The sequence below is a fragment of the Cadophora gregata genome (assembly GCF_030347475.1).
Source record: "Cadophora gregata isolate MNR1 chromosome Unknown scaffold_11, whole genome shotgun sequence".
NCBI lineage: Eukaryota > Fungi > Ascomycota > Leotiomycetes > Helotiales > Ploettnerulaceae > Cadophora > Cadophora gregata.
Genome location: NW_026695934.1, coordinates 28,503 through 51,227, shown reverse-complemented (window position 1 = coordinate 51,227; position 22,725 = coordinate 28,503). Strand labels below are relative to the sequence as shown.

Genomic DNA, 22,725 nt, shown 5'->3' with positions numbered 1-22,725 from the left:
GGCGAGCAGGCTAAAGCCGATTTTGAAGCCACTGTATATGACTGGATAGCCACAAGCATGTAAAAACCACTGAAGACTAATAAACTAACAAGCAGTTGTTGAATGTCGCGTATCCAGCTATACGTCACAGGCACGCAATGCAATATTATATGAGGAAATACTTAGCCTGAACAGAACACCGTCACTTGCCCCAAGCTAAAGAAAGTTAACGGATTTCAACATCCTTTCTCTTTCTTTGATTTTGATCACTTCATAATTGGACAAATTTGAATATGTTAGGGAAGGAGCTACTTGAGGTTTCTTCTGTATATAACCGCGGCTTCAGCTTACCTTCAACAATCAAGCTTGATACAACCCAGAACTCTGTCTCCCAACAGAATAGTAATCCTTGTCGTATCAACAATCCTATTGTCGTCCTCTTAGCTAGTTTGCAAGAGAGTAATTCTGGATTTTGCCATGATAGATTGCCAATCATATTCAATGATACGAAATGATCGATCCTACGTGATCGCGAGCCTGGCTGCAAATCCTCAGAGAGGTATGTTGTTTGTTTGTTGTCTGCGGTTGGATACGGCTTGGAATTCGTCAAACTGCTTGGATTCGAATATGAATTTGACGAATCCTATACAAGCAATCCCTCATCCGAGAGATGTGATTGCTCGTCCCTCTGAAGCCGTTGTGAAATATGTAAATCCGAGATTCTGATAAACTAGGTTGTTGGCGGCTTGCGAGCGTAACTTCGCAATAACATTCCTCTGACATTCTTCTGAAAATCTTGTTCACGTGGTGACTCCTCATTGGGCATTTAATCCTTGTTACAACACCTCCAAATTTCCATCCCATAATAATCTCGCCACAGTCCCAGATTCTGAAAGTTCAGGTTCCTGGAACCTTCGCAGCAACCTCCCGTTCCACCGAATCTGCACCTCCTTACTCTAGAGATCCTCTCGCTTCGCACCAAATAAAGTGTGGCGCCCTCCCCCACCAAAAAGCTCAAACCTTCTCTCCTAATCCCTAATCCCACAAGTAGCATCGCATCACATCCCTCCACCGCATCGCCATCGAGTCGTGGAAGAATTCCCCCCTCCCTCGGAACACGAGCCGCAACTCACGATCGCGTGCGTGCGGTGCGGCGTGATACATTTCCTTATCACTACTGAGCAACTAATTATTTCCTGCGGGGTCCCATGGGGAAAGCGAGCAAGGTACGAGTAGAAAGCAAGGGACAAGTATCCCCCAAAAAGGGGTGACGGCCCCCTACGTTCCGCACCGCACTCCCAGCACCACCGTCCGGAGAACGCTACCACGTTTATCCATCTCCCGGAGGAAGGGGGGTGAACGACCACGCGACGTAAATAAATTGAAAAAAAAAAACAAGAGTTTTTTCGTTTGAGAAATGACCCGAGCAGGGGAAGGCAGTGGTTCCCACCAACAGGCGTATACCTGGATCTGGGATTCGGCTCGTGGGCCGAGCTGGCCCTGAGGTGAGTGTGATCAGATGACAGATGAACATATATTGAGGGGAAGGGATTGTCTACTAGGTAAGTAGGTGGACAACAAGGAAGATGGAGCTCGCTTAATGGTAAGGGGGCTTGTGTTGTGTTTGTATGTGTGTGTTTGTGTGCGGGAGGTACTCCGGTAGGTGGCATATGCTTGTTTGCAAGATGTAAATTATATTGCAAGGGATGCCGAGAAGCTTTATGGTACCTTGCTAGAGCGGTCCTTGGGGGAAATCACCACAGATCAGGAATTTTGAGTATGTTGGCGATCCCTTCATCTAAACGCTAATTCTTACAAAATGTTCTAGCTGCAACCAACCCCCGTTTTCGGATCATGCTCTCCGCCAACAGCTAATCCTTTTCTTCTCCACTTGAACTCTCAATGGCCGTTGTACTATACCACTCGGAAATGGTAATCTACCATGGAGACTCTAGATTGATGTCCCATCGGCCCGCCATGCCTCATCTAAAGTCCTGCGAGAGTTATATGCGAGCAAGTCCTTGCAGCTCTGGTTCAAAGCAGAGTATATAAAGCCCAGCACCCTCCTCAATATCGGATCCTCCTCCGTCCAGGACAGCAAGCATTCTCTCACTTTGTTCTTCCATCCGACAAAATGAGAACCCCATCCCTCCTGCTCAGCAGCCTCCTCGCTGCAGGAGCAGCACAAGCTCAACTCGGACCCTACGCACAATGCGGAGGACCCAACTGGAGCGGAACAACGACTTGTGTGTCAGGATACTACTGTTATTACCAGAGCCAATGGTACTCTCAATGTCTACCAGGAACAGGAGGAGGAGGTACGACTGCAAAGCCAACCACTACAATGGTGACCAGCACGAAGCCAAGTTCGACCACGACTTCCAAGCCTCCTACTTCAACTGGTGGCGGAAGTGGAAAGTTCAAGTGGTTCGGTATCAACGAGTCTGGTGCTGAATTTGGCCAGGGGGCGTATCCTGGTGTTTGGGGGAAAGATTTCACTTTCCCAGCGAACGGTGCGCTTGATGTATGTTCTCTCCCTCGCTGTCTCATCCTCAATTTCCTACTCAAGGAGTCAAAATTAACACCAACATGTACAGACACTCATCGGCGAAGGCTACAACATCTTCCGCATCGCCTTCTCCATGGAGCGCCTCGCACCATCCGGCATCACAGGTACTCTTGGCCCAGCATACCTCGCCAACTTGACCGCCACGGTGAACCACATCACCAGCAAGGGAGCATATGCCATTCTCGACCCGCACAATTTTGGACGGTTCAACGGCGCCATCATCACGGATGTGAACTCCTTCAAGACCTTCTGGACGAATGTCGCGAACCAGTTCAAGTCGAACTCCAAAGTCGTACGTGCACCACCCAGAGATATCTTCCATTTCCACTTTGGACTCTTACTTTACCCATCTCCCACATTCCACCCCCTTCTTGTTTACCCTTTTGCTGATCACTCGCTGACACACTCACAACAACAGATCTTCGACACCAACAACGAATACCACGACATGGACCAAACCCTCGTCCTCAACCTCAACCAAGGCGCCATCGACGCCATCCGCGCCACGGGCGCCACATCGCAATACATCTTCGTAGAAGGCAACTCCTACTCGGGCGCCTGGACCTGGGCCCAAGTCAACGACAACCTGAAAGCCCTCACCGACCCGCAGAACAAGATCGTCTACGAGATGCACCAGTACCTCGACAGCGACGGGTCCGGCACCAGCGCGAACTGCGTTTCCGGAACGATTGGCGCCGAGAGGATCGCGAGCGCGACGGCTTGGTTGAAGAGTAATGGCAAGATGGGCATTATTGGGGAGTTTGCGGGAGGGGCGAATTCGCAGTGTATGAGTGCTGTTAAGGGTATGGTGGATGTGTTGAAGGCGAATTCGGATGTGTGGACTGGGGGGTTGTGGTGGGGTGGGGGACCTTGGTGGTGAGTTACTTACTCTTATCTTCCTCTATCTCTTTCATTTGGGAATTTCGAAAACTGACTTGCTTTCGTAGGGGCGATTACATCTTTGGCTTTGAGCCACCGAGTAGCACTGGGTACAACTACTATGATTCGACGTTGAGGACTTATGCTCCTGGAGTTTAAGCGTTTGGCTCTTCCGTCTATCTAGTCTAGGGGATGAGTTGAGATGAGACGAGAGGGGATTGAGATGGGATAGCATGCCGTTGGAAGGGGAAGAAGGTCTTCTTGTAGATATTTGAGTTCGGACATCATTTGTATATACCGAGAAAATAACATTCCAACAACTTGTTGAATACTTCTTAACCACATAACTGGCAGCTTTTGAAAATCTACAATTGCCTATCTGATGGTAAGAGTGGTCGCTCTCGTTGGACTTTGTCTCTCGGATAGGGCAAAACTCTCGCCAGTGCTGACTGGGGAGAAATGTTGTCACTCTGAGTCCGATGAACATGTGTTAAGAGACACAGCGTGAAGGGAGAAATGGTATACTCAGATGCGATACTTCTTCTCACTGCGGTGCTAGTATTCATTGAAGCTCACCCGAGGGCAAGAAGAATACAGGTAGGTCATAGGTGACACGATATCACATCTCATCACACAAGCCAGAAGTAAACAAATATGTATGGTGAACGGACTTTCATTTTATTCGTATTTGGATATCAATCAACCCTCGAGATCAGAATCACCGATCAGATCAGATCATTCCACTTAATGTCTTTCCATCCCATCACTCAGCGCGTGTTCGCTGTATCGCAATGTCTCGCGCGCACGCACGCACGTACGCCAGCCGCATGAAATGGACAGGAGCACTTCCTTTTTCCACCAGCTAGCCTCTATGTATGTATGCATGCATGCGCAAAACCAAGTCAAGCCAAGCCAAGCATCGATCTGATTCTATTCTCCTCGCTCGTCTCCTCCTTTCCTATCCCACCCCCATCCCATTCCATCCGCCTGGATGAAGGGGGCGATGAAAGAAGAAACAAACAGAGAATCGGGTATCTATGCCTTGCCTGCCCTTTTGCCGAATTTGGCAGACCCCACACGCAATCTTTCTTTTCCATGATGAGAAAAAAAAATCGATAAAAACCGAAAAGCAGAGATCAATCAGATCAATCATTATCCGAATAACCCATTTCCCAGATCCCCCCTTCCCATATGTCTGTCGCCCTATGAGAAGAGAAGAAGTTCCGAGAAGAAGATTTTTCCATCCATCCATCCACTTTTGTCTATCGCAACGCAGAACGAAGCAAAAAAAAGTGCCAACGCAATTTCGCAAATGATAAAAACGACGAGGAAAAAACAACCACGTGCACGCACGATCTTCTATGTGGAAGCATCAGACCAGACCAGACTAGACAGTCTGCCAAACCTCCGATGAATATTATTGAAAGCAGAATTGATTCCGAAACATGACCGTCATGATGCGTTCTGTGACCCAGGGATTTTCCACGCTCCCCAAGGTGAATAAAACTCAAATGACCGGTACGCCGTATGTGGCGTCTCATGCATCTGCCTGATCGCCTTCTGTCTATTGGGTATCTCGAGACGAAGGGGACAGCCAGGAACAAAAGACAACGCTATCTATTCGTATGCCGTTTGGATGGTCGAAAGCACAATGTAAAGCCAGCTCAATTTGCAAGGGACATGAGCCAGCTTCGATCGTGATTTTGCCGCCACCAGAAAATCGATATCGCAAAGCAGAGAAATCGAGTTGTCGAAAAAATGTGAAAGAAAAGGAACCGAGTGACCCAGGCATCAGTAAAGGACCGATACCTCAAATGACGCCTTTCCCATGTCTATGTATATAAAACAGGGTCGAAGGAAGACGTCGTCAGGGTGGATTTACCACCAAGATTGACCACCACCGCCGCCAGATGGGTTGCCGTAGCTTCCGCCACCGTAACCACCAGCTGGGGGTCCACCACCGTATGCAGGAGCACCGCCATATGCAGCAGCAGGAGGAGGTCCACCGAATCCACCGGCACCGCCGCCATAGGATGGGGCACCACCAGCGAATCCACCGCCGTAGGATGGTCCGCCGCCGCCACCGCCGAACTTTCTGAAATCACGGTTGGCACCGCCTCCACGTCCACGGCCACCACCGGATCGTCCACCTCCGCGTCCACCACCACCGAAGGATCCCTCACGGGCAATGTTCTCGAGGAAAGCTGGGACGTCTTGGTTGGCCTCCTTCAATAGATCAATGAGATCACGGACAACACCTCTGTTGCCACGGTTGAAGAATGCGGTAGAGATACCAGTGTTACCGGCACGACCTGTACGACCGATACGATGGACATAGTCGTCGATATCGGTTGGGAGATCGTAGTTGACGACGTGGGTGACATTGGGAATATCCAAACCACTGTTACATAGTTAGTTCTGTTTACATATGCGGGGCGTGAAGTCAAGTCTCTCGAAACTTGTTCGAGGAAGATTTCAGACATTGGGATAATAAGACTTACCGAGCAGCAACAGCAGTGGCAACCAGGATGGGGCAACGTCCGTTTCTGAACATCTCCAAAGCTCTCTCACGTTCGCGTTGAGTACGATCACCGTGAATAGAAGTGGCTGGGAAGTTTTGGTTGATGAGGAAGTCGGAGAGAGAGTCGGCCATACGCTTGGTCTCAACGAAGATCAAAGTCAGACCGGCACCGTGGGTGTGCAGAATGTCGAGCAGGACTGATCGCTTGTCCATATCCTCAACATATTCGACCTTTTGGGTGATGTTCTCGGATGTGGAACCAACACGTCCAACAGACAAGAAGACGTAATCCTTCAAGAAATCACGGGCAAGCATCTGAATGTCGCGGGGGAAGGTGGCGGAAAACATGAGAGTTTGACGATCCTGAACACCTGGCATATCCTCACCCTCGACAATACGACGGATTTGTGGTTCGAAACCCATGTCCAACATACGATCAGCCTCGTCAAGAACCAAGTACTTGATGTTGCAGAGGGAGATGCGACCACGCTCGATCAAATCGACCAAACGACCTGGAGTAGCGACCAGAAGATCACAACCATTTCGACTGTTAGCAAAGACCAAAGTGAGAAGGGGGAAGAGGAAGGGGAAGGGAAAAGAAAAATTCGGTTGACCCGATTTGCGTACCACCTAAAAGTTGATTGATTAGCTTATGTACATGAGCGAGCTTGTTAACGTGGTCATGATGGAGTGACAAAAAGAAAGAGTTGGCAAGACAGAAAGAAAGAGAATCCGTGGTGTTTCGACGGCGTCCAAAAGTTTCAAAATGACCCCAGCTTTACGAGATTAATGATATTCAGACGGCGTCAGACAGTCCGGAAACGTCCTCAAAAACATCAGCTTCGGTATCAAACGGGGCCGCCGATTTGGACGCTTTCGCCGCCGCCAACGCCAATACTCTGAGCTGTTTGAGGTGTGGTTTGCCGGCTAAATGACTTTCAAGCCTCTTTTGAGAGTCGCAGGGACGCTGACAGTCTTCGCACCAGAACGTTTTGTTCATTCTGGCATTCTGAGCACCACCGCGTCCTTTGTAAACCTTTGGAACGCCAGACGCCTCCTCAACCTTCCGAGCATGGCGATCAGTCTTCATGTGGTTGTCGTAATTGGCCTTTGCGCCGAAGGTTTGATTGCATGGCTCACATCTGTAGTCTGCAGCACCAAGGTGGCTGTTGATGTAATTGACTTGGTTGGTAGCTTTCGAGCCTGGTGCTCTGGAGGCTTCTCGTCTGGCTACAGACGCGGCAGTTCTCTCCGCAGCACATCGGTTGATCTCATCAGGTGTGGCGTCCGGATGATGAATGCCAAGTTGTTCGGTCATGGCGGAATGGCCGCAGAGACCATCATATGTGAAACTCTCGCGGGACCATGGACAGAAATCGGCCATTCCATAAGATTTGTCGCGATTGACCATAGCGGCGAACAGGAAAGCAAAGACAGTCTCGAGAATCAGGAACAGACTGCGCAGATGGAACACATCCGACGCCTTTGGCAATCCTGTCCAGCACAGAAGGCATTTGTGGGTGATCTTGTACCCTTCGAGCATTGACTTCTCGACCCATCGAGGCATGGGATTGTCCGAACCGGTAGTGCCGTTTTGCTCTCTTCTGTCATACTTGTTGAGTCTTGACTTGACCCCCATTTGGACGGAAGTTCCACTGCCGACGTAAACTCTTGGACGACGTCCAGAATCTTCATGCTCCAGTACCAAGAGGTAGATCGCCCATTTCTTCTCGGGAGACAATGACAATGACTTGAAGTAGTTTATCGTCGGTGGAGAAGAAGATTGGAGAGCAGGGAGCAAGCCAGAGGCAAATTGTAGTGGCAAACGCTTCCAGAAAGACTCCATGGCGCCCCTGGCAGGAAAAGCGACTTCATGCTCGATGTTGAACATAGCACGGCTGGTGACAGAGAGGAATGTCCACGCAAGCCACAGAAGCAAGGCGGAAATGTCGTCAAAGCTCGTCAATTTGGCAAGGTATGACGCCTTATTGAAAGGTTCACGAGTCTCCTCAAGTGCCTTTGTGGCGTACGTCTCCTAGCATAGGTGTAAGTACTTGTCAAACCAATGCAAATCGACAGTGCCGATTAGGGTAGAAGAGAGCTTACCTTGTTGACCACGGTCATCAATGACTCCTTGCCTGGAGCAGACTCATGAATAGTGAGTTCCCTGACGGCATTGTTGGGTGTAATGTCGGAGAGAGCTTCTCTACTCGTGGCAGACTGTCTGACAGCGTCTGACGCCTTGAAGTACTTTGTGATGGTATGGGAGGGACGGATGTCGGTCTTCCTCTTCTTGCCAGTCATCTTCGAAGTATGGACGCCGTTCTATCTGTGGAGAAAGACGAGGAGTCACACCTGGACAACGTTAATGCTGTGCACGACGCGGAGAGGACTAGACACTTACCAAGTAGAGTGTCTTGGATACACCGACCAGGAGCGGCAGAACCAGCTCAATTGACGTTGCAGACCAGCCGCAGAAGCTTGAGACAGGTCCTTGCGGAGAGGTTGTTGAGGGATGAAGAGGAATCATCCTCGAATGTCGTAAGGAACATTTTGTAGCACTTGCTACCCCACGGATGGAAAGAACATGTAACACTCGATACTTCATGGAAGGAACGAAACGCTGTACTGCTCAAATGGATGGGAAGGAAGGGGGCACTCACGCTCGATTTGACGGAGTTGGGACCCGATATCAGCACCACCATAAACGACACATGGACGAACCCAGGATCGGTAGGCGAACTTGCGGGACTCGTCGTAGATTTGGGAGACAAGCTCACGAGTAGGCGCGAGGATCAAAGAGGTTGGGTAAGCCTTGCGTTGGCGTCCAAAGTTGGCTCCCGATCCAGCTGGGGCTGGAGAAGGACCGTTGATGAAGGCCTGGGACAAGATGGGGAAGAGGAAACCACCAGTCTTTCCGGAACCAGTCTGGGCACAAGCCATCAAATCACGACCACCCATGACAATTGGGATGGAGTACTTCTGGACTGGTGTTGGGACCTTGTAGTGAGCGAGCTCAATGTTGCGGATCAAGTGGTCATCGAGAGGAGGGTTGGTGAAGCGGAGGACCGGCTCGGGGACGTTGGTTCCGGAAGCCTCGACTGGGATATCGTCGTACTTCTCGAAGTTGATACCAGTCTGCTGCTTGGTTGGATCATCGGCGATACCGAACAGCTCACGCTCCATGCGGAGGTTTACGGGTCCGGCGATATGCTTGCCATCCTTCCACTGTCCATCACCACCACCACGAGCTGGGGCAGAACCGGTGTTGCCACCTCCAGCTCCTGGGTTGCCGTATCCGTTGCGATTGAAAGCCTTTGGCTCAGAGTAGTTGTCCCATCCGCCAGCGGCACGTGGGGGAGGGGGTCCACCGGCACCTGGAGTGAAGTCAGGGGCGTTGGCCCAGTTTCCTGCGGGACGAGGAGCATCACCTGCGTATCCGTTTCTGCTTGGGGTAGTACGTTAGCAGGCCATCAGTGAATACGGGGGAGGTTAGGGTATGGGTATAACTTACGCAGCTGGTCCAGCCCAGGCACTGCCGTTGATTCCACCGTTCATTGGGGGCGGGCCACCGTTGGGAGGTCCGGCAGGAGTTGGGCCACCCATCTTTCCTCGCATGTGAGGAGGGATGTATGAGCGTGGCTCTCCAGCACCCCCAAGGCTGAGGTTGCCCATGTTGAGTTGATCCGCCATATTGGTTGTTGGTCGAGGTGAGGCTGAAGATCGAGGTTGTTGGTATATTAGGTTCGAGTGAACTGGTGAGCGTTGAAATCTGCTGTTCTCGTTAAAGACCGTGGGATCTATAAGAGAGCGTGAGAAGGTCTTTTTGCGTTGTGTTGTTGTGGAGGCGAAACGCCGTCGAAACGATTAGGAGGACGAGAAGGCCGTGAATGATGGATGCTTCTGATCCGAGTGAGTCTATGTCAAATCAAACGCGAAATCGTAACACGCAGAGTAACGTAGAGTGTGTATATCCCCAGAAAGAACGAAGAACTTTCAAAGGAAAAGAGAGGAGTAGTGGTGTTGTTGTTTGCGGGAGAGGGTGAAGTAGTTGTTTGTGGGAGGGTTGGAGAAGGAAGAGGGAGAAGACGGACGAGACGGTCAAGAAGGCAAAATTTTAGTAGGACAAAACCGATAACTCGCTTGGCCTGATGCGACTTAGCGCTGTCCGATTGGGGTGAAGGGCAGACCCCCAACAGAGGCCAAAGCTGAGTATTAGTCAGCATAAGTATTCACCGCCAATTTACACGTGATAGTACTGTATGACGATTGGGGCGGGTTTTGCCCGTCTTCCATTGAGCTGATGTAGGGGCGACAGGCGATGGTTTCTGATGCCGCACCGAGTCAGGTACATTACATACTGTATCTTCTGACATGACATGACTAGGATCTGATACAATGAGAAGTTATACCTCTGTCTTGTAGTAGTAGTACTGAATCATTTCTAGATTATGATTTGCCCATACATTGCCCGCCAGCTCTCACGGCCAACATCCCACGCCAATGCCGCCACTCCATGGCCTGCCTGCAGCTGAGGGCTCTTGAAGGCAGGACGAATGAACAAATCAAGTGGCTTTGATTGGATTCTGCATCTTGAAATCCTGCATAAAGGAATACTTGCAGTATGAGGCGACGAATAGGAAGTACCGAAACTGAAAATTGCTCTGTTGGAGGCAAGTCGACAGGCTGATTTTTGATTGGCCGCTTTGACGGGTGTTTTCTTTTGGTAAGGGGAAGGGGCAGACCCTTTGACATTCTCTTGTTTTCTCGCTTCGAGAAGGTAATGTAGAGAGTCAGGTATTCATATTTGTATATTCAACTTAGATCTCCGAGATATAATATGTAGAATGCTGTATCTCCCATTTCTTGGCCATTCGTGAGCTTATCCCCTGTACCTTTGCTTCTTGGTGTAGGATGCCTACATCAAAATTTACACAGACAGTCTCCAGGCTCCAGCTCATTTCTCCACAAGATATTCTGCTATATATTTTATATTCGAAGAATCACCATCTCAATTGTCTACAGCCCTCAAGTCATCTTATTCTACCTGTCCTTCCGAGCTCCAAGCCTGTAGCCCGAGTTGCTGCTCGACTGTGTTGGACTGTGTTGCCAGAGGTGGATAATTTGAACAACAAACAGATAACGGAAGTCTTTTCTTGAAGGAGTCTCTCTATTCCCCTTTCTCTTTACTTAAATCTCGTTGAAGATAAAAGTAAACATCTTTATCGATGCAAACCAAAGATTTCCCCTCGTTTTTCCTAGATATTCCGGTTTAGATGAAAATAAATACCAAGATTTCATACAACTTAACCCACCTCTCCAAGTAAGATTCCAGTTCAGTTATGATAAAGATGTACACCAAGATTTCCCACCACGAAAGTCACTTCCCTCGAAGCAAATATCCAACCCAGTATAAAATAACCCTCCTAATACCAACCTACTACGCACACGAACCACCTGAACTCCAGAAAACAAACCCCCACCTCAATTCCGGCCCTATTAGCCTGTTCCTAGCTATCATGACCACAAACACCAGGAAGTGAGTCAAGCACTATTTCAACATCTACAAAGAACCGAATTCTACTAGTCAAACTGCTCTATCCAGCCAGCCAATTAACAGCCAGTGCCATTCAAACGAGCCAAAATACAACACGGAAGACATATAATACATGTCATTGAGCCGTCTTAAAGCACTCCATTGCTCATACGTAAAAGAAAGAGTTATAAACGACCATACCATGCTTAAATTGCCAATTGAACATTCATATGTACACGGAAAGCTACTCACGAAGTAAGATGAAACACCCGAAAAGACACGAATCAACAATATATATCTTCACAGGATGCCTGACAGTCTGGTACTACAATTACGATATAGACACATATAGATATACGCAGAAGAATATAACACGTTCAACAACGAAATTAAAGTCGCGAATCCAATTGGTAGAGAACAACACACCACACCACAGCTAGCCTCTCCTTCTTTCTGTACTCTTGACTTGCTACGAAACAGCTCTAGCTCTCTCCACCATACATAAACGCACAACTACCCTCGCTATTATTACGTATAGAGCATGGATATCCCTTCGCCTTGAAATACCACCGGAAAGGCAAGGGGATTAAGTAATCTCCTTTGTTATCCATATCCATAGGCATGTTTACTTCCCCTTCTGCGTCTGTTCCTGCTCCTACTCAGTAGTAAACTTACCCAGACGGCAGAGCAGAACCAGTTTTCTGTCTTGAAGAACGTACATCCATCGACGAGGGCTATCTATCTGCTTTTCAGCGCCGGTGATCAGAGATTAGCTTGGTGTAAAGAGATAGAATCGCCATAAATCTTATTGCTAGGCTTATCGTCACTTGACGAGCTTGTTCCGGTTTGCTGTATCAGATAGGACAGCCGTGAAGAGTTTGACCTTAGGTAAGTCACTCTCTTATTCATAGAGAAAAGAGTGTCTTGAAATCAACCGCGTTCGCCATTCCATTGATGCCATAATATCGCTATAATACAGCCAGCCAGTTGATCATTGCTTGCCTTCCATCCCATCCCAATGATCCCAGCTAGTCATCCATCCACCCTCCGTGCCAATCCACGCAGCCACTCACCCATCCACCTAAGGACAAGCAATCCTCTCCTCATCATTCCACTCCACCTCCCTAATCCCCTCCTTCGTCACAACCTTAACCAGCATGCCCTTAAAATCAATCGGCAGCCTCCTCTTCAACTCATCCGTACACAGCCTCAGCAGCTTCAATCCCTCCTCATACCCAATATCCGGATGATGGTGCTTATCCAGAATACTGAGGCAGTAGTACTGGGCGTAGCCGTGGGCGGCGTAGGGGAGGGGCGCCAGCGACGCTAGGTAGTCGAGCCAGTAGAGGGAGGGGCGCAATGTGATGGGGTCGACGCCGCCGAGGAGCAGGTTGACGTTGTAGGGTTTGCGGGAGCGCAGGGAGGAGGCGAGCTCGCCGCGGACGAAGTTGGCTACTGCTGAGGGGGAGAGGTCGATGCCGTTGCGCATGCTGTAGAGTTGGGCGTTGGCTTGGATGTATTCTGCGAATTGGACTGGTGGGTGTTAGTAAGGTTATGGACGCAGAGGTTGAGGTAGGGACATAGGAGGGGAGCAGGCTTGGGGAGGAGAAGAAGAGACAGGACAGGGCTGAGAGGGAGAAGGCAGATGGCATGAGAGGCTGAAGAGAGCAGGAGACAGCAAAATATCCAGCAGCAGAGTCGCAGCGGATCCAGCTTCTCCAGCTCCAATCCAAACTTCATGTCATGCTCCAAGCCCAGATCCAAACATCCCATCCTTCTCTTTCGATCCAGCTCAACCCAACCCAGCTTAATCCAAACAAAGCAGATTCCAACTCACTAGTATCACCCGCCTCCCCCGAGAAAGCCATCAGCGTATGTTTATTCAACGCGCGCGTCTTATCATCCGATGCCTTCAAGATCGTAGCTCCACGCATCGCAGCCTTCGACGCCGCAACAAGCGTGAAGTCCTTGCCCGTAATGCCCAGTAATACCTCCCTGTTAAGTACGAGTATCAGCAGATATACATTACAGTACGATTGCAGAGCTGTGTAAATGGAGTACGTACATTGTGAATGTTCTTTTTGTGCTTGGTTTGTGAGGAGGTTTATTGGTGTTGGGAGGTTGATGTGGTGGAGAGATAGAGCTGTATTGGGGTCGAGGTCGTTGCTTGCTGGACCTCTCTACGCGTGGAGCTTGCTGCCTCTGGTGGTTGTGAAGCTTGGAGCTAGCGGCCGCATGTGAGCCAGGAACAAGCAGAACCAGTCAAGAATATTATTGATTTGGTTATTACTGGGCTTGAAAAAGGAATCTGAAATCTATTTAAAAGAAGATCCAAGTGCAATACAATATTTATTACTGTCTAATTCAATCTTACTCGTAGTGCTGAAGTTCAAGTCCATGCTGTTCCTCAATCCCGCCCTAACCCCAATCCATCCCCTCACCGCCGGCAGAATATAATTTTCCAATGGCAGCGACAATCTTTCTTGGGTGCAGCCTCAGAAAAAAGTTCCCCAAGTCCCCTCCAGAGCTTCACAACACTCCGCCCTCACCCTCACCACCGCCACAATGTCCTCCTTCTTCACACTCCCCTCCGCTAAAAAGCGGAAACGAATCGATACCTCAACATCCAATTCTGCCCCAAAGAAACGAATCGCATCCACATCCACCGCCTCGAAATCCAAGCCCTCGAAACCGGCCCCAAGAAAACCCCAGCGCGATGAAAGTATATCTGGCAGCGACGACGAGAGTGACGGCGGTATGGCAAGAGAAGATGATATGGACTTGGATCTAGCAGATGGGAGCAGCAGTGAGGAAGAAGGAGGTTCAGACGCCGAAGAAACTGCAGCAGAGCGCCGTCTCCGCCTGGCAGAACGCTACCTCTCAAACATCCGCAATGAAGTTGAAGCTTCCGCCACGAATGCAGACCCTTCCGCCTTTGACGCCGAAGAAATAGACCGCGACCTCATCGCCGAGCGTCTGATTGAAGATGTAGCTGAGTCAAAAGGACGCCTGTATAGGAATCTTGCTGGAGAACTAGATTTTGAGAATGCAACACATAGCTGGTTTAGGTGGAATAGCGAGACGGTTACGAGTATTGCTACTTGTTCGCCGTGGGCATATACAGTCACGAAAGATCTAGGTTTAAGCAAATGGCGGATCCAAGACCTCCCCTCTCAACAATGGCTCCCCAAAAAAGGAAAGCGGAAATCCAAAAAACCACCTCCCCCACCCAAACGCAAACCAGAACAAACCCTCTTTGTCCGCGGCGACAGACGAGAAAGCAAGAATAACTCATACCAAGGGCACGTCGACACGATCCTCACCGTTACCGCCTCCCAAGACGGCAAATTCGTCGTCACAGGGGGAAAAGACAGGCGCATCGTAGTCTGGGATGCTGCAACTCTAAAATGCCTCCGCGTCTTCTCCCAACATCGTGACTCTGTGTACGGGCTCGCTTTCAGAAGGGGTACAAACCAGCTGTACTCCGCTTCCAAAGACAGAACCATCAAGATCTGGAGTTTAGACGAACTCGCATACGTCGAAACGCTGTTCGGCCACCAGGACGAAGTCGTCGACGTCTCAGCCCTCGCGCAGGAACGCTGCATTTCAGTCGGAGCTAGAGACCGCACAGCGCGCTTATGGAAAGTAGTCGAAGAGACACAGCTCGTCTTTCGCGGCGGTGGCGCCGAGAAGAAATCCCGCTCAAAATCCTCCTCCTCATCTAGCAACCCATCCCGCCCCTCCGCCCAAGAAGGCAGCATCGACCGCGTCGCCATGATCGACGAGGAGATGTTCGTCACCGGCTCCGACAACGGCTCGCTCTCCCTGTGGGTCGTCCACAAGAAGAAACCGCTCTTCGTCCTGCCCTTCTGTCATGGCGTCGATCCTGCTCTTCAGCTAGAAGACGTCTCGGCTGAGAAGAAACCGGATCAGAAGGCCAGGCCGCAGGCTACGCCGAGGTGGATCACGGCGCTGGCTACGATCCCGTATTCGGATGTTATTCTGAGTGGGAGTTGGGATGGGGAGGTTAGGGCGTGGAGGGTGAGTGAGGATCGGAAGAGGATTGAGGCGTTGGGGACGTTGGGGAGTGAGGGGATTGTTCCACCCACTACTCAATCCACCTCAGAACTTCAAAATGGCGACACATCTCCTAATATCAATGGCGATGTAGCCACAGAATCTGACGCAGTATCACCCACAGCCCCTGTCAGAGGCGTCATCAACGACATCTCACTCTTCGAGAGAGGAGACAGAGGCAAAGACGGGGTATGTGTCGTTGTGGCTGTAGGAAAGGAACATCGGATGGGAAGATGGAAGAAAGTGGATGGAGGGAAGAACGGGGGTGTTGTGTTTGAGATACCACGGATTGGCGGGGAGGTTGAGAAGACGAATGGTGTTGTTGAGGTGGATGAGTAAGCTTGTTATGAGCAGTCGTCGATGATTGAAGTCCATGATGAAGCCTGAAAAAAGAATGAAGATGAAGCTGAAGCTGGATATGAAGAAGGAAACGCATTGTATGGAGTTATTCCCTTAGCATGGCATAGCATGCTTGGCATTGTTGGTGTTGGTCTTGGTCTCGACGATATTTCGTCACCTACCTGTACTTACTTGTTGTCACGACTCAGTATCAAGTGGCGCAACAAAACCGTGGCATACTATCTTTCCACTCAGAGAGCTACCTTTATCCACGCTCTACTGCAAAAAATATACAGAATCTCCTCCAGAATTTTGATCTCAGTCTCTTGTATCCCCATACTCGTCTTTGTTACTTGTTTCTTTTCAGACCAGCTCGCCATCACACAGCGGGCTGCCCACCTGGCCCGGACAAGATTGCATACTCGTAGATCATGTACCTATACTCACACTTTAATCCTTTCGGCTCTCCCGCTTGGCTGTATGTATCTACCTATTCGGAGTAGCTGCAAGCTTTAGAGACTTTCCCGCGAGTCATCAAAAGAGAAAGTAAACAAAGCATTTCTCTTCAACACAGTCACATAAACTTATCCACTTGCTATCTTGGATGGTATGCAGATGGCTGAGTGCTGAATTGACTTGGTGGTATGTAATTTATGTTATTCAGCTGCTCAAATGACAATAAAGCGCAAAGGGAAAATCAATGTCACAGCGTGACGGTTGACTAGGGAGGACACTGGAGGAAGGATTCGGTAGGAAATAGACTCCGTAATTTTCTTCTTTTGAAGAATGTGAAAGACATATGGTCCTTTGCTCGGATGGATCTGTCTGTATCATGAGATAGCGAAGATGGGGCAATACACCTGGATTCGTAATGAGAAAGAGAGAAATATGGCCCGTATTAAGCTTGACATGAGAAAATTGGAGATATATGGGGATCGGGTAGCTAGTAGGAAAGGGTGTACGAAGGGGGCCGCCATTTTGCATTTGGCAATACTCTTGCTATGAGTCATAAACCATGTAAAAGGGAGAGCACAGATATGTGTGTACTGGTATATTATTGTATCATGATCTGCCCTTCAGGACGTCTTCCCCTCCTGGAAGACCCTACATCTTAGCCGCTGTTTAGTTCTTCACAATAAAAGTACATATTCCTGAGCTGAAGTACTTCTTCAACCAACATCTCGTCGATATACGGTGGGTCTGGATATCCTATTTTCAGGAATCGACCTTCCGCGCATGGCATGGCATTGGCCAGCTTGAAGCCAGCACACATCAAGACAACATCTCGAAGTCCTCGGCGCTGGTCTCTGGCAGCGGCCCTTTCCTTATCCTCTGTACACCTGTGAGCTATCACCTCTTCACAGGCACCTTGCCCTTCCCCTTCCCACCACCCTCCCTCCTCCTCTCCCAAACCTGCAAATAACTCTCCCCAAGATACAACAGCTCCTTCTGCGTCTTCTCCACAAACAAATCCTGCACCACAACCCACTCCTCCCTCCCCCGGTCCCTAATCTGGCACTTCCAAGCCCTCTTCTCCTGCTCGCCCTCCACAGCATCCTCCCTTCCTCTGACAGCCTCATGCACGATGTTCGCCACGAGGTCATACCAGATCGGTTCACCAGGGGGATGTAGTGCGGGATTAGGCTCCACATATGGCGACATATCGAGATTCCTGGCGTCGAATGTGACGATTGTGGGGTTGCGCTCCTCCACAAATTTGTTCTTGCTGAAGCGCTTGATGTGGAAGAGTAGAAATGGTGGGAGAGGGTGAAGCAGTCTGTATCGTTTCCGCTGGTTGAGATGTTCCTGGGCGTTTAACCCGTCGTATTTGCTCAGGATATTGGTGAGTGGTATCTGCGGGATGATGTTACGCTCCAGCTCGTCTTGGAAGAGAGGTGCAGTGGGAAGGTCGAGGGTTAAGAACATGAATCTGTTCACGTCCGTTTGTACGGATGCTGCTTCTTCGAAGCGGAGACGGTCGCCTGCGTCGGCTTTTGCGGTGATGGCTTGAGATTCGACTTTCAGCTTTCCTTGGAAGACGCGCTGGATCATGCTGCTTCCGGGTTTGGTCTTGCTTCCTCCCAAGGCGAGATGTAGGTTGTTGAGGAACCAGGAGAGGAAGTCGACGGGGTCGGATTGGTTGGTTAGGTTGAATCGTTTGCTTGATTTGAGGGAGATTTCTTGGAGGAGTTCGTGGGGCGAGACGTGGGACTTGAAGGCTCGAGGATTCCAGATCTTGCGGATGAGGATGGACAGGCGTTTTACCAGTTCTGGCGACGAAGTGAAATCTTCTAACATGAAATAATTCCGGAGAGGAGGGACATGCGATAGTGCCTGTACTACGACATTGAAGTAGTCGTTCTCCTTGATGTTGTTCATCCCCACGAACCCCGGCGCATATTCCTTTCCTCCCAGTGCCCAAGCCGTTGTTGCCTCTCTATCCAACGCCATCACTTCCTCCTTGGTATACCGTGGATCGGACACGAACTTGATATCGTCCAGACTCTTGTTCTTGACCTCGTAGCCTTCAGGCAACACATATACCTTCTGCGTCTGCATGTTGATGTAAACATGGTGGCCCACCTCGAGCGCATGGAAGTAGGCGTGTGACTTGGGACCTCGACCTTGATAGTATTTTCCGCAGACCAAACAGGCGTAAACATTGATGTTGGACAGCGACACAGAGCAGAGTTTCTCAAAGTCGAAGTCCAATACGCCCCTCTTGATCGTATCCAGGTACAGATCATCAAATCCCTCTAATGGCGCATCTTGTCGCAAAGGAGCCCTTGTTCTATCCTCATCTTCTTCTTCGTCATCCTCTTCGTCTGGCGTTGCTGGCGCATCAGTCCGACTTGTCTGCGCTTCCTTCAGGCTGTGTAGTTCCATTCTCTGCTGGAGGGGAAGCTCGGAGCCATTGTGTAGATCGTGGAAGTTATCGACGCGGGATTTCTTGAAGGAAGGGGAATCGGTGCCGGCGATGTCTTCGAGGGCTTCCGCAGCTTGTCGTTTCGCCATTGTGGGTGAAAGGGGCGGTGGGGTGTCGTGGTGTTGTTGACAGTGTCTCGAGGTTGACGAGTCGTGATTTTTTTGTCGCGAAGCTGGACCAAAGCAAACATGGCAAACATTTGAGGCAGGTCTTGGCGCTTGACCTCTGTCCCGTTTCTCTTCCACCCCACACCAAAACAAGCGAGACAAAACAACGACATGTCAATAACAGTGTGTGATGTTCCGTAGAGTACTTGTACCCGCTCTCACATGGACACATCTTTGCAGTGCCCAGCTCCGTGTTTCTTAAAAAGTTGACTTTATCATGCCGTGAAAATTAAGTTAGGCTATTTTCTCTCACTCATGACACAGGCTCCTGTCGCCTCGATACGCTACCACAAACAGACCCATACAAAACAACTGGCTGAAGACCATGGCAGGATGTGAATCCAAGTTGACCGGCCTCGAATTTGTTGCAAATATCCTCCAGCCACTCGAGCTAGTCGTATGGGGGGATCTCGCGGTACGGTATCTCGGCGTCCCCGTTGTCCATGAGGCACGTATTGAATACCCCAGCTACCTGTCTCTGGACTCTTCTGATGCGTGGTTCTATGTAGTGCTATATGCTGGGTATACGCGATGGCGTGATGGAGACGGCAGCGGCGGCACTGGCAGAAGCAGGCTTCATCCGCCAGCGCTGGTCTTATGGTTCAACAATTGACCCCGCCACCCGCAAAGACGACGAGATGTTGCAGCGTGTACATGCAAGAATCGGACTTGCCTTTGCGAATTTTGATGCGAAGACGATTCGCTTCCATTACCCCAATGATGACAAGCTGGTCCAGCGAACTATTCTCATACCCAGTAGCTACCTCCACTTGGCTGTCTGTGACCAGCCATCTACCCCGGATTCTGCACCTACCCAAGCCCTGCGATTACAGCCGTCATTCTACGTCGACGGTAACCTGTACTACCCCAACGTAGTCGAATTGCTTCGGAGCTTTATTGAGGTTTACTTGGATGAAAGAAAATACACGGCTATCCCAAACTGGCAAGCGAAATTGTTAAGCTGGGCTTTCGGATATCTATACGGTGAGCTACTGTTAAGGGACGATATTCTGGATGACTGCGAGAGTGAAATGGTAAAACAATTTTTTTGACGAGGAGATCAAGAGAGGGTCTGGGAGATCGAGAGTCAGGGAAAAATGGGGCAAACCCAAGGCTCCCATTACCAACGACCTCATCAAGGACTTTCAAATAGACGAAGCATTATCGACAGAACAGGCCATATAGACTCTGACTATATTTCTATAAGTGGAACCAAGTCTCAGTTTTCGATGAAATATCCACTATGGTTACGATTTTTTTCTGAATGCAGAAAAAATATGAGTATGAAACCAAGCCGCAAACATTGTTGTTGGACTTTTAAATCAACTTTACATGAAAATTGCCCTTAATGAACTGCTGAGTGGAAAACGTGTCAACCTAAGAGGTCTATAGAGTCTGCCAAGCGCAACGTCGTGTAGTGCATTAGATAGGGACGACAACAATATATATTTTCTTGGTGCTACATTGACACACGATATTCTCTTGCATGGATATTGCATGGATACTTAATAATGAGACCTATACGATAACAGCGAATACGTGGAGTCATCTGGCATCAATATTCCAGCTTCTGATAGCCCTTGCACAGAATCAACGTAACCCCACAGGCACTCCTCGAGCTTGCCAGCAAATTTCATGTTCGCCAGAACCTATCAGCTTGACTATCGACTTTCAAATACTCGTTTGTATACTTCTAGTGCTAGTTCATAGAAGTTCCCGCATATCTCATTGGCGCCAGTGCCAATCCAAGACCATCCATATCTCTTAGAATCGCGTTTGTGAAAGTTGCATCGAAAGTCTCTCGGTAGCTAGTTCTTATAACCACAGAGTAGCAAGTGGCACCCAAGGATATACAACATTGCTTACAGCTTCGGATTGGATTTATGCTGCTGGCTAGCCACTGCGGTCAAACGTAAATACTGAGGAAGTAGCTGACAGATAGCTAGGGCCAACTCGATTATTCATGGCAGCTACATATTGCCTCAGGATATAATATTGTGAGCAAGAACAGGGGCTAGATAACGAGACCTCGTACCAGCTTGAGAGCGGTAGGTCGACTTGTGAAATGGCTGTGCCCTTCTGATCGTCCAAGATATCAATTTTTTGGAGACGCCGACTTCGAAAACATCGATCTATCTGTTCTATCTAGAAAAAGGTGATCCCGAAGCAAAGAGAAACAGTAGTCTATAGGTTGATAACTTTCATAGCCTTGCAATGACCTCACCCAACATAGCAGTCGCGCGCTGAATTTGAACTTCCATATCCTCATACCAGATCCAGTGGAACCGCGACAAGGCATCGTCACGGAGTTTATTCAGATCACGGCCATACGGGCCCTGAAAGTTGTACATCTCCCCAGCTTGCCGACTCGTCTTCACAACTTTCTGAGACCGCGGTCTACGGATGGCATCGTATGCTTTGAAGGCCATTGGAATGTCGGCTGCTGTTTTGGTGTTGACATCTGCGAGGACTTCGGCAAGAATAAGTGCATCTTCGACGGCTTGGCCTGCTCCGGAACCTTGATGTGGAAGTGTGGCGTGAGCAGAGTCGCCGAGGAGAGCAACGTTTGCCTTGTAGAATGTGGGAAGGGGTAATGTATCGAAGAGTGCCCACTTGTCTGGGTGGTGGTCTTTGATCATCTGTAAAATTTATCATGTCAGATTGACGCTGCTGCGCAGAAGCCTATGAAACCTACAGATATAACATTCTGAACTTCATCACACCATCCAACAAAGTCCCTCTTCATGTCATCATACTTTGCATCTTTGATGACCCACCCTTCATGGTTCCATGCCTCACCTTTGTTCACCGAAGCAATAACATTGACGGTCTTGCCATGATCAATCGGATAACAGAGAACATGACCCCCTGGAGCAAGAAACATCTGAGCGTTGACGGCGAAGCCCTCTCCAAGAGCTTCCTTGGCCTTCTCCATGGGAATGATAGCTCTGTAGGCAACCGTACCAGAAAACGACAGATCCTCCTCGGCGCTCTTCCTTGCCAAAAGTACTTGGCGGACAGAGCTTCGAATGCCATCACATCCCACAACAGCATCTGATCTTGCAGTCGACCCATCAGCGAATGTGATTTCGATTTGGCCACTTTCAAGATTCTTCATACTAAAGAATCGTTTGTTGAAGTTTGCGATTCCCTCTGGCACGAGCTTCACCAGCTCCTCCATGAATCTCGCCCGATGGACGCTACTAAGTCCAGTCAAATCTGAATCGAATGTTTGAATCTTGGCGATCATGTCCGTATTATCGCCCCCATAACGGAAGTTGATCCAAGTCCGTCCAATACCTTCTGTTTCTTCTTCGGCGGCATGGGTGGCGAGTCTATCGAATGCTTCGCGGATCGCTGGATCGACCAATTTCATGGCGCGAGCACTGTTAGGCCCAAATGCAACTCCTTGACCGATTTCGCCAAATTCAGGGGCTTGTTCATAGACTTGGACGGGGATGCCTCGACGGATGAGTCCTAGAGCTAGACAAAGTCCGCCAATACCGCCGCCGATAATGGCGATGGAGAATGGTTTGCTTTGAGGGGGCATTTGGCGTAGAGACATGGTTGTGAAAACTCTGCTTGCCAGAGGTTTCGGCAAAACATGTGTTTTTCTGAAGAAACAATAGGGAAGAATTGTCTGGACTTGAGATGGCTGAGGGTTCGGTTTCGTAGGTCGAAGTAATATCTGCCTCAGTGTTTAGTAATTGATAATCGACTTCCTGCACAAGA

At 49.4% G+C, this 22,725-nt stretch overlaps 9 protein-coding genes across 10 annotated transcripts; 3 read left to right on the top strand and 6 right to left on the bottom strand.

Moving 5' to 3' along the window:
- The first annotated feature begins 279 nt into the window (after window positions 1-279).
- ONS95_002114 (uncharacterized protein) lies at window positions 280-3,767 on the top strand. The gene is made up of 4 exons (XM_058495351.1): window positions 280-1,756; window positions 1,808-2,503; window positions 2,577-3,424; window positions 3,496-3,767. Exons 2-4 carry the CDS (start codon window positions 2,114-2,116, stop codon window positions 3,584-3,586), a joined length of 1,329 nt encoding a protein of 442 aa, XP_058354078.1. The 5' UTR covers window positions 280-1,756; window positions 1,808-2,113; the 3' UTR covers window positions 3,587-3,767.
- Window positions 3,768-5,305: 1,538 nt separating this feature from the next.
- DED1_2 (DEAD-box ATP-dependent RNA helicase) lies at window positions 5,306-8,252 on the bottom strand (the record flags this gene model as incomplete). The annotated part of the gene is made up of 4 exons (XM_058495350.1): window positions 5,306-5,828; window positions 5,929-6,578; window positions 6,751-7,983; window positions 8,055-8,252. The coding sequence occupies 4 exons, from the start codon at window positions 8,250-8,252 to the stop codon at window positions 5,306-5,308; spliced, it is 2,604 nt and encodes an 867-aa protein (XP_058354077.1).
- A 300-nt stretch (window positions 8,253-8,552) lies between these two features.
- DED1_1 (DEAD-box ATP-dependent RNA helicase) lies at window positions 8,553-9,641 on the bottom strand (the record flags this gene model as incomplete). Its single annotated transcript, XM_058495349.1, has 2 exons — window positions 8,553-9,396; window positions 9,463-9,641. 2 exons carry the CDS (start codon window positions 9,639-9,641, stop codon window positions 8,553-8,555), a joined length of 1,023 nt encoding a protein of 340 aa, XP_058354076.1.
- A 622-nt stretch (window positions 9,642-10,263) lies between these two features.
- Window positions 10,264-10,929, bottom strand: ONS95_002111 (uncharacterized protein). The gene has a single exon (XM_058495348.1). It carries the CDS (start codon window positions 10,701-10,703, stop codon window positions 10,398-10,400), a length of 306 nt encoding a protein of 101 aa, XP_058354075.1. The 5' UTR covers window positions 10,704-10,929; the 3' UTR covers window positions 10,264-10,397.
- Window positions 10,930-12,323: 1,394 nt separating this feature from the next.
- Window positions 12,324-13,646, bottom strand: PRE1 (Proteasome subunit beta type-4). Of its 2 annotated transcripts, none has more exons than XM_058495346.1 (2): window positions 13,322-13,646; window positions 12,324-13,017 (listed from the first exon to the last, which is right to left on the bottom strand). In XM_058495346.1, the coding sequence occupies exons 1-2, from the start codon at window positions 13,416-13,418 to the stop codon at window positions 12,566-12,568; spliced, it is 549 nt and encodes a 182-aa protein (XP_058354073.1). In that variant the 5' UTR covers window positions 13,419-13,646; the 3' UTR covers window positions 12,324-12,565. The 2 variants fall into 2 exon arrangements, with proteins under 2 accessions (XP_058354073.1, XP_058354074.1); XM_058495347.1 differs by having other exon boundaries at window positions 12,324-13,479; window positions 13,550-13,646.
- Window positions 13,647-14,049: 403 nt separating this feature from the next.
- Window positions 14,050-15,900, top strand: RRP9 (pre-rRNA processing protein; the record flags this gene model as incomplete). Its single annotated transcript, XM_058495345.1, has 1 exon — window positions 14,050-15,900. The coding sequence occupies one exon, from the start codon at window positions 14,050-14,052 to the stop codon at window positions 15,898-15,900; it is 1,851 nt and encodes a 616-aa protein (XP_058354072.1).
- Window positions 15,901-16,515: 615 nt separating this feature from the next.
- Window positions 16,516-18,958, bottom strand: ONS95_002108 (uncharacterized protein). Its single transcript, XM_058495344.1, has one exon. It carries the CDS (start codon window positions 18,913-18,915, stop codon window positions 17,251-17,253), a length of 1,665 nt encoding a protein of 554 aa, XP_058354071.1. The 5' UTR covers window positions 18,916-18,958; the 3' UTR covers window positions 16,516-17,250.
- ONS95_002107 (uncharacterized protein) lies at window positions 18,959-20,425 on the top strand. The gene is made up of 2 exons (XM_058495343.1): window positions 18,959-19,441; window positions 19,503-20,425. The coding sequence occupies exons 1-2, from the start codon at window positions 19,319-19,321 to the stop codon at window positions 20,043-20,045; spliced, it is 666 nt and encodes a 221-aa protein (XP_058354070.1). The 5' UTR covers window positions 18,959-19,318; the 3' UTR covers window positions 20,046-20,425.
- A 769-nt stretch (window positions 20,426-21,194) lies between these two features.
- Window positions 21,195-22,558, bottom strand: ONS95_002106 (uncharacterized protein; the record flags this gene model as incomplete). The annotated part of the gene is made up of 2 exons (XM_058495342.1): window positions 21,195-21,632; window positions 21,689-22,558. 2 exons carry the CDS (start codon window positions 22,556-22,558, stop codon window positions 21,195-21,197), a joined length of 1,308 nt encoding a protein of 435 aa, XP_058354069.1.
- Between the last annotated feature and the right edge of the window lie 167 nt (window positions 22,559-22,725).

Coding starts and splice junctions, on each gene's coding strand:
- ONS95_002114 (XM_058495351.1), top strand. CDS start 2,114: ATGAGAACCCCATCCCTCCTGCTCAGCAGCCTCCTCGCTGCAGGAGCA. Junction 2,504..2,576: donor CAGCGAACGGTGCGCTTGAT/GTATGTTCTCTC, acceptor CAACATGTACAG/ACACTCATCGGCGAAGGCTA. Junction 3,425..3,495: donor TGGGGTGGGGGACCTTGGTG/GTGAGTTACTTA, acceptor TTGCTTTCGTAG/GGGCGATTACATCTTTGGCT.
- PRE1 (XM_058495346.1), bottom strand. CDS start 13,418: ATGCGTGGAGCTACGATCTTGAAGGCATCGGATGATAAGACGCGCGCG. Junction 13,018..13,321: donor GGGGGAGGCGGGTGATACTA/GTGAGTTGGAAT, acceptor AACACCCACCAG/TCCAATTCGCAGAATACATC.
- ONS95_002107 (XM_058495343.1), top strand. CDS start 19,319: ATGGCAGGATGTGAATCCAAGTTGACCGGCCTCGAATTTGTTGCAAAT. Junction 19,442..19,502: donor GCGTCCCCGTTGTCCATGAG/GCACGTATTGAA, acceptor GGTTCTATGTAG/TGCTATATGCTGGGTATACG.
- ONS95_002108 (XM_058495344.1), bottom strand. CDS start 18,915: ATGGCGAAACGACAAGCTGCGGAAGCCCTCGAAGACATCGCCGGCACC.
- ONS95_002111 (XM_058495348.1), bottom strand. CDS start 10,703: ATGTCAAAGGGTCTGCCCCTTCCCCTTACCAAAAGAAAACACCCGTCA.